We start from the raw sequence: 9,226 nt of genomic DNA, 5'->3' as shown, positions 1-9,226 counted from the left end.
GTGTGATAAACTACACCCTGACACGTTACACATCGAAACCCCATCGCTCACATATCTCAGCTAACACTGATTCCCAAGAAATTCTCACCTTATTAGGAAATCGGCAGAATTCAAATCGAACAAACCAAATGAGGAGAAGAAGAAGAAGAAGAAGAAGAAGAAGAAGTAGATGTGATGAGCCTTCTAAACTTTATTTGACAAAAAAACAAACAGAAAGGCAAAAAAAAAAATGCAAAATTGTATGTATAAAGGTCAAACATGATGTGATTGGGCGGTTTTTTCCCACCATTTTCAAGGGCAAAAATAAAATTTCATAACATGGATCCATTTGAAGTGAACGGTAAGGGGTAAAAAAGAACTTAAACAATAATGGAAGGGTTGTCCGGGGTTTGCTAAAGTTGGAGGGGCTGTTTAAAAATATTTAAAATTAACGATGGGTAAACAGTAATTTCCCCAAAATATAATAATGTTACAAGGGCAAGAGCCTTTCAATGAATTGATTTGAGAGGGCATCTGAATGTGCTTAATTTTAAGGAAATCAAAAGCCCTGAAGATTAAGCAAGCTAGTCTAATTAATTAAGTTGGCATAGAATGGATGAATGTTATTATTCTAAAGTCCATTAACTACTTGAATTGCAAAAAAATCAGATAGAAAATCTGCTCTAAATTTTATTAAAAGTAGCTGCTTTAACAATAATGAAAAAAAATTGTTACTGGACAGTGCCTGCATATATGAATTGGATGGAATCTGCTCTACCACATTAATATAGATGTGATGCATAATTCTCACATGAAAATTATTTGGAGAAAAAGCAACTTTTGACATCAAGCAAGCAAACATACTGCAGATTTGCTGGGGGCTTATATAGTCTCCTACACTAGCTACTTTATTTTGATCAAATTGTGTTTAATTTATTTATTAAAAATATTTACCATTGCAGTATTGTAGTTATATACTAATTACTTTCCTAACTTTTATATTAAAAAAACAAGTGTCAGATATATTCCCATAGATGAAACACATATACTGAATTACTTTTCTTTTTTATACAGTGTGCCCAAAGACAACCATTTCTTCCCTTTTCCCTTTTTTTGTCCCTTTTTTTACCCTCCCCTGCACATTTTTCTACTGGCCTACCAAAAAATGAAGTTTAATTATAACCTAAAATAGTTGAAGTTTCGAGGTGTAAAAGGGTGAAAGGAACTTCCCAAGGTCTTTATGTTCTGGTTCTTGGAAAAAGACCTCCCAAAATCACAGGCATTTGGACATTTTTCATCTCTGATTCTCTTGGTTCTCTTTCTCTGGGCAAGTTTAGATTTTTCCTACTTTAAATCCATCGAGCTTAATTTTTCCTTCTAATTTATATATTATTTATTTATATTCCTCTTTCATGTTTAGTGTTGGGCTAGTTCTTCTCTAACAAGGTATCCGTGAATTTCTTTTCAGTGGAAAAAGTCTGAAAAAAATGGTAACTGATTGGTTCAAGATATAAAGTCAACCTACACAAAATGGTAAGATAGTCATTTTTAATACTGCATAGGAGCCAAAATTTTTCTTAAAATTTGAGTGTATCTGTTTGGAAACTTTTCATCTTCTTCTTTAAATTTCTGTTTCACGAACAGTTCTTATTTCCCACCTATCTTAAAGAAGTCTCTTTGATTTTCATAAGCTATGCTGCTTCATTATTTTCATATGCTTGCAATCTAAAATGATCTCCGATGTAAAGATTATTACATGATGCAGTAAAAAACTAACACATGCCTATTTTATCCTAAAACCAGTGAGATGTCTAAGTGCTATTTTTTGGTGGACTCTGCTTTTCCAACATTCATGAAGCTTATAGGTTAAGAAAAGCTATGCTCTGACAGTAAAGTTAGTAGAATCTCCTAAAAAGGTTATTCTTCATTGTTATGGGTATGGCATCCAAGTAAAGCTATGCTTTACTTGAAGAAAAGAACATGGAAATGGGATGGTAGTTAATTATCAAGTATCGAAGACACTTTGTTTTTTTCCCCAAAATTCATACTGGACAACAGCATTCAAAATCTCAGGTATGTGCTACAGAAGTTTTTAGTTTAGATCTTTCTTTCTTTTGTTTCTTTGAGAATTCATAATTTTTAGTTGAATCCATCAAGAAAAAGATATTAGTAAAATTTAATGTTCTAACAATAATTCTCATGGTTATTTTCATTCTCTTATCTTTTCAAACAGACGAGTTCATGAACGTTTTTTCACTGCTGAAAATCAGATGATCTGGTTATGTGAGCTTCTGAAACAAAACTTGGTAGAGGGCAAGAACAGTAACACTAGTCACTTTGTGTGTTTCTTCTGAAGATACATGATTGGAGATTTTAAACCATACTCTAATAGTGGAATCCCTGAATTGCTTTTCAGGGCTGAGATCAGATGTGATGTTCATATATATATGAGCTTTCAAGGCCAAATCTGGTAGATGGTAAGAAGATTTTTTTTTTCTTCTTCTTCTTTTTGGAAAGATTTTTAACTTCATTTATTTTATACTACATGTGTTGTCCAATTTCTCATATACTTGAAATTGTCTCTAGATCTAGTGGTTTTATTTGGATTATCAGATGATTTCATAATTACTTATTTTTTCATGAGTGCACTGCAAAACTAAATAAACAAGTTCAACTGTTGAATAACTTCATTTTCTGTAGCTTCTCTGCATTACTTGTAACATGCTTCCTTCACAATCAAAAAACTTAACAACTGAGAAAGAAATAAATTTGAAGAACATGTGGTAAAAGATATGTGTTTCAAGACCTTGTGAAGTCCCATTTGAAACACTGGATTTAAGGCAACTGATAGATATATATATATAGCAGAAATCCATCTTATGTTTATCTTAATAATTTTTAGTTACATAGCTCCAGATTAATATGTTTTAAGTTGTTTCTTAAATGTCATAATGATTTTCTTGTGTAAGATTTATAACGCTGAAAGGTATGTATACCTGCATTCATGTTATGTTTTAGATAATATTTCTTATTTGGTAAATATTGGTGACACAGTTTCTTTGTGCTATTCTTTTTCCCCCTCATTTTGCCTGGTGGCCATTTTTCTTATATGGTAAATGTTTGATTGTTGTCCCAGCTAATTAAAGCTGTACAAGCTCCTTAATCTATACAATGGGGATTGTGGAAGCCATCATCTCTGGGCTGTTATCATGTTTTTGCCAAACATGCCGACCATTTTGCCAACAATTGAACTATATCAGAAAAGTTATAGAAAATGAACAAACTATGGGGAGAGAGTTGGATTCCTTGAGGAGCCAAAAAAGAGATGTTAGTGCCAAACTGAACACAGGCGAAGTGCAGCATGGAAAAAGACCGAAAGAAGAGGTAACAAATTGGTTGAAGAACTTGGAGGAGATAGAAAATGATGTGAACAGCCTAAGCTCTTTTGATGCGCATCATATGTGCTTCAAAGGATCTTGCCCAAATTACTACTCCCGTTAGAAGAGAAGCAAGAAAACAGTAAAGATACTCCACAGAGTCAAAACTCTTCAAGTGATAGGAAAGTCATTTCATCAAAGTGAAAGTATATTCATTGATTCACTACCAGAAACTTCATCCAGTTTGCCAACAACAGCCTTACATGGTAGTTCAGCTGAAAGGAAGAAAGGAGAGATTTTGCAATGCATTATGAATCCTGAGGTGAGTAAGATTGGAATATTTGGTATGGGAGGTGTCGGCAAGACAACCATCATGAGGCACATTTACAATCAGCTGAAGGAAAAGAAAGACGATTTTGCTATTGTCATGTGGGTGGATGTTTCCAGATCTTTCAACTTGGAGAAGATACAAGAAAAAATTGCAGAAAAGTTTGGCTGTGACCTCTCTTCATCTACTGATGAAACAAGTAGAGCACTGGTGTTACATGAAGCTTTTAAAAGGAGGAGGAACTTTGTAATCTTCTTAGATGATGTGTGGGAGAGTGTTTCTCTACAAGATGTGGGCATTCCAGAGGCTAACGGATGTAATGGTTCCAAAATTGTGTGGACTACCCGTTTCGTCAATGTTTGTCATAGCATGGAGAGCCAAAGAGAAATTAAAGTTGAGTGCCTTGCTGGTGAAGAATCTTGGGCTTTGTTCAAGGAGAAAGTTGGCGGTGAGGATGTTATTATGTCGCCTGAAATTGAGCCAATTGCAAGGAAGGTAGCCTGCGAATGTGGAGGACTGCCACTGGCCTTGGTCACTGTTGGGCGTGCTTTAAGGAAAGAACATCATTTGGAAATATGGAGGAATGCACTGCAGGAACTCAAGACATCAAGCACTGATCAGATTGATGGCATGGGCAAATATGTATTTGGGAGTCTCAAATTCAGTTACAAACGGTTGCGGAACGACAAGATTCGTTCATGTTTCTTGTATTGTGTTCTATTTCAAGACGGTGCTTACATATTAGTCAGTCGCCTGATTGGGTACTGGATGGCTGAAGGATTAATTGAGGAACTGGGGAATATACAAGCTGAGGAAGATAAAGGACATGCTTATCTCAAGGAACTCAAAGATGCATGCATGATACAGATTATCGAAGATGATGATATTGCATACGTGAGGATGCATGACTTGATCCGGGATCTAGCGATTAACATCACAAGGGAGCAGCCTCTCTTCATGGTAAAAGCTGGATTACAGCTCAAGGAGTCACCTCATGAGGAAGATTGGGTTGAAAATCTAGAGAGAGTCTCATTGATGGGGAATAATATCAAAACATTTCAAGGTCAACCAAATTGTCCCCAGCTATCAACTTTGTTTCTACAACATAATTCTTGTTCAGTCAGCTTCTCTGAGACATTCTTCAAGCATATGCACAACCTTCGAGTCCTCAACCTCTCTGATACTGGAATAGAATCACTTCCAGGTTCGCTTTCTGATTTAATAAACCTTCATGCACTAATCTTGGCGAAATGCCCTTGCCTTCAGTATATGCCTTCACTGGCTAAACTTCAGAAACTAAGAAAATTAATCCTCTCAGGGCTCTCATCCCTAAAAGAACTACCATATGGGCTTGAAAACTTAGTAAAACTTAGACATCTGGATATTTCTAGAGGAGGGTGGGGAAGTTTTCCATCTGGAGCACTTTTAAAAAAGTCTTGTCTTGAAAATCTTTTCATGGATAGCAGCCAATGGAGATTGTCATATGAAAGTAACAGAGATGACAGAGAAGCTGAAGATAATTCAACATTTGGGGAAATCATAAGATTAAAAAATTTGACCGACTTTTCAGTTGATTTCGCTGATGTATTGACCTTCAATAGCTATATCAACAAGGCTGATCGATTTGAACTATTGAAACATATTGATTTTTTTGTTTATGGAGTAAGTCATAAATATGATGGACATAATGCAGAAAATGAGAGCACGGAGAAAGTTATATTGCCTGGTAATGCAAACTATTTGGGAATTGATGGTTGTAATTTCATCCAATTGTCAGATATTTTTCACTGGGATGATTTAAGACATTTGAAAGTGTGTCGAATCCAAAGCTGTGATGAAATGGAGTGGATTGGGAAGGATGGAGAAATTGTTCTTCCTAGCTTACAAAAGCTTTGTTTATACGAACTTCACAGTTTTAAGGGTTTGTGTAAAGAAAAAGTCCATGAGGAAACCCTCAAAAACTTGAGAAAGCTGTGCATTGTTAAATGTCAAAAGTTAAAATATCTGATACCAATTGATTTGCTAGAGAACAACCTTAAAAATCTCGAAGAAACATCAATAGAGGATTGCTATGAGATGGAGAATATAATTTCAGGGGAAGCTAGTGCAACTATCACTATCCTTCCAAAGTTCAAAATATTGAAGTTATGGAACTTGCCAGAGTTAACAAGCATTTGCCCAAGAAAACTGGTTTGTGATTCACTCTATGAAATCCAAATAATAGATTGTCCCAAATTGACGAAGCTGCCATTCTTTATAAACAATGTGCCGCCTACTGCCATGAGGATCATAGGGCACAAACAATGGTGGGAAACATCAGAATGGGAAGATCCACAGTTGAAAGAACTTCTTCAACCTTTCTTTGAGAGTGATGAGATGTACATTTTTAGTGACATGTTCAGGTAATTATGCTCTGGTTATGTTTGATTGAGTAAAAGTGTGAATGGAATTTTTAAAAAAAAATTACCTTGAAATTAATATTAATAATTACAATTAAATATTTTCAAATTAAAAATTTATTTTGTAATCAATCAATCTTATTAATATTATTTTTTTAAAATAATTAATAAATATATTTATTCAAATAATTAAATTTTATGAAAATTGGTTTGTAGAATGAGTTTGAGATGTTTTGTAGGAGAATGTAACCCACCCATAGAACATCCCATATGTAAACTTTGAAACTAATTGATTAGTTTTAGTTTTTTAAAGTTCTTGATTTGTCTCCTTCTTCTTAGTGAGTCTTTAAACACTCATTTTTTGGTAATTTATGTAAGAATTATTAAATAGCGGCTTGTTTGTAATTTACTGTTTAGAATGTTTTTTTCTAAATGAATGCTAACTTAATTTTTATCAACAGGGACCGACTTGATATCAGTATGTTAGATTTATTGAAGGAAAAAATGGTCAAGGTGAGTCCTAAATCTTTCTTATTGTTTACTAGTTTTTATGTATTTGTCTAAGTAGATATAAACATAAAGCATGTTATTAGACTATATATATACACTTGGATATATATATATATATATTTTAACTTGTAGTTTGTTGCCTATCTCAAAAACAAATTTATATTTAAATTGGATCAAATATTGAAGAGAAGGATAATGAGTGCAAAAATTTAATGAAAAATAATGAATATTTGAAATTCTTTTAACAGTATAATATCAGAAATTTTTGAAATCTAAATGTTCTAAGAATGTACGAATATTTGAATTCATGAGATTGGAAATATGAAGTCTTAAATTGTAAAATCAAAAAGAAAAACCGGTTTTTGAATTTTTGAGTTCTTTTTATCATGAAAAATAAGATATTTTATTTTATGGAAATATACAAAATAGTGAATTTTTCTTAAAGCATGTGAAAAAGTTCAAACCGATGATTTTTTGAATTTTATAAAAATCAGGAAATTTAATTATGGATATGGCAAATGTGAAAATCTCATAAATCACATGATGTTTAATAAATAATTTGAAAGTTTGGAAGTTTGATGAAAAATAGGAATAAGGCATGAAGTCTTTTCCAAAGAATGTTAGAGATTATCAAGATATGATAGGAAGGTGAGAACTTTAGCATGACAAATCCTCCTAGAAGAATTATTTCGCAGATATCTAAGGTATGTGGCTTTTGTATAGTATTTTTCAAAAGTAAAATATCATTTGAAGAAAATATCTATGTCTTTTATTGAATATTTTTATATGGATAATCCAGATTATTTTAACAAAAAAAATACTTATTTGATTTATGTATATAATTAGTTAGTTGCTAATAAAAATTGGAAGTTGTAAGTATTTTTAATAGACACCGGAAAGAATGATATCAAATTTGAATGGTATGAACTTAAATGATCGGTACTGAAATGTGAATTAACATTGAATCAATATATTGTTGGCCCCATCGACAAGGGCATACATTGGTTTTTAACATTTTGTAATGGCGTAGATTTTGGAATTGATGACTAATTTAGGTGGGTATATGTTGATATATTAGATGTCTAACCATTGTTGTACAGTGTCCATTTAGCATAATTGAGGTCATAATATCATTGAATTTTATCGATTTTTACCATGTTTGCCAAATGTGTTTATGTTTTTAGATATGTATAGTTTTTAATTAAAGCATATTGAATGCATGTATGAGAAATGGAATATTTCAAATTAAATTGCCATTAAAAACAAGCCCTTAATTTTGCTAGAATGATCTGATTTGAAGACTTGATTGTTTATTATTTTACTTGTATGGTTGTAGCTTACCCTTTTTTATTTTTAATCTCAGATTGGAAAGCTTAAGCACCAAGCTTGGGAATATTGATGTCTTTAGTTTAATTCATATTATTAATTGTATTTGATTTGAGTGTTGTTGAGCTTGTTCTATTACGAATTTATTTGATAAATGTTGAAGTGTTTGTGACTTACTGTTGTATTTTTACGTAGAAATATTGTGGTCTTGCAGATTAATTCTCCTTAATAAAATTTCTAAAGTGGATCTGGGTGGCCAATTCAACCCCCATGAACATGTCAAGTATAGTATTTGTTGAAAATCTTGTTTCATTCTGACTCTTGATATTATTGTTTCAATTAATTCGTTGTTGCTAGTATTAGGCCTTAATATATTAAAATTTTAAACACCTTCAGATGCAGGTTAAGTTTGAATGCTTTTACTTAAATGCAAGTTGTGCTATTAGTTTGCTATGTTATAGTGTTTGAACAATGCTCATTTCTAAATTGTATTATAATCTTAGATTAATTCTTGAGTTTTGAAAACAAATGATTCTATTATTCTCTGGTTTTTATATTTCATAATTGATTGGAAATTTATTTATTGTCATTTGACATTATCATCCTCCCGATAATCATGAATGGCCACTTCCATGTCGTGTTCTTTGATAAACAGAGTTTGATAAATAGTACCTTATTAATTGGTATTCTAACCTCAAATTGTATATCTCGACAGCGGAGATTATTTGACTATTGTGTTGATATGGACTTCGGCAAGACGGTGATCGTAAAGTACCCACTAGTTTACAACACTGAAACCCCAGACAAAAAAGAAAAAGTGTCAACTGTGCCATCTATATCATGTGGTTTATCGAACAATTACTCGACGATGAAAAACTACGGTTAGCACAAACGGATGTTCCTTATCTGAAATTAAAGTATGTTGCCACATACTTATGGAAGGGAGCACAGCTGGCATCATTGAGAAAGGGGGGTCTTCGATTGCGGGGCAACAGAGTTGACCTGATATTGTTTGTTTTCAAATATAAAATAGTTTTGTCGTTATAATTTAAATTCAGTTCATTGTTTTCCAAAAACATGGCAAGTTTTTCAATGTAAATTTACTAGTGTTCATTTAATATCTGTATACTTGACTTTCTTTATCTAACTTTCAATTTTACTGTTTAAATATCAGTGTTTCTTTTTAACTTTAAGTATTCTCTGTTTAAACAACAATGTCTCTGTTTAGATATGTGTGTTAACATTTAAGAATAAGTGCTTATGTTTAACTTTCAATGTCTCCGTTTAAATATCAAAATAACTGTTTA

The 9,226-nt window shown here is 32.5% G+C and overlaps 1 protein-coding gene across 1 annotated transcript; it reads left to right on the top strand.

The window, feature by feature from the left end:
- Window positions 1-3,150: 3,150 nt before the first annotated feature.
- LOC120272153 (probable disease resistance protein At1g61300) lies at window positions 3,151-8,983 on the top strand. The gene is made up of 4 exons (XM_039278915.1): window positions 3,151-3,363; window positions 3,481-6,086; window positions 6,545-6,596; window positions 8,635-8,983. The coding sequence occupies exons 1-4, from the start codon at window positions 3,151-3,153 to the stop codon at window positions 8,803-8,805; spliced, it is 3,042 nt and encodes a 1,013-aa protein (XP_039134849.1). The 3' UTR covers window positions 8,806-8,983.
- Window positions 8,984-9,226: the final 243 nt, after the last annotated feature.

The sequence above is a fragment of the Dioscorea cayenensis genome, chromosome 2 (assembly GCF_009730915.1).
Source record: "Dioscorea cayenensis subsp. rotundata cultivar TDr96_F1 chromosome 2, TDr96_F1_v2_PseudoChromosome.rev07_lg8_w22 25.fasta, whole genome shotgun sequence".
Classification (NCBI taxonomy): Eukaryota; Viridiplantae; Streptophyta; class Magnoliopsida; order Dioscoreales; family Dioscoreaceae; genus Dioscorea; species Dioscorea cayenensis.
Note: the sequence above shows the minus strand (reverse complement) of the source record. Positions and strands in the feature narration are given on the sequence as shown.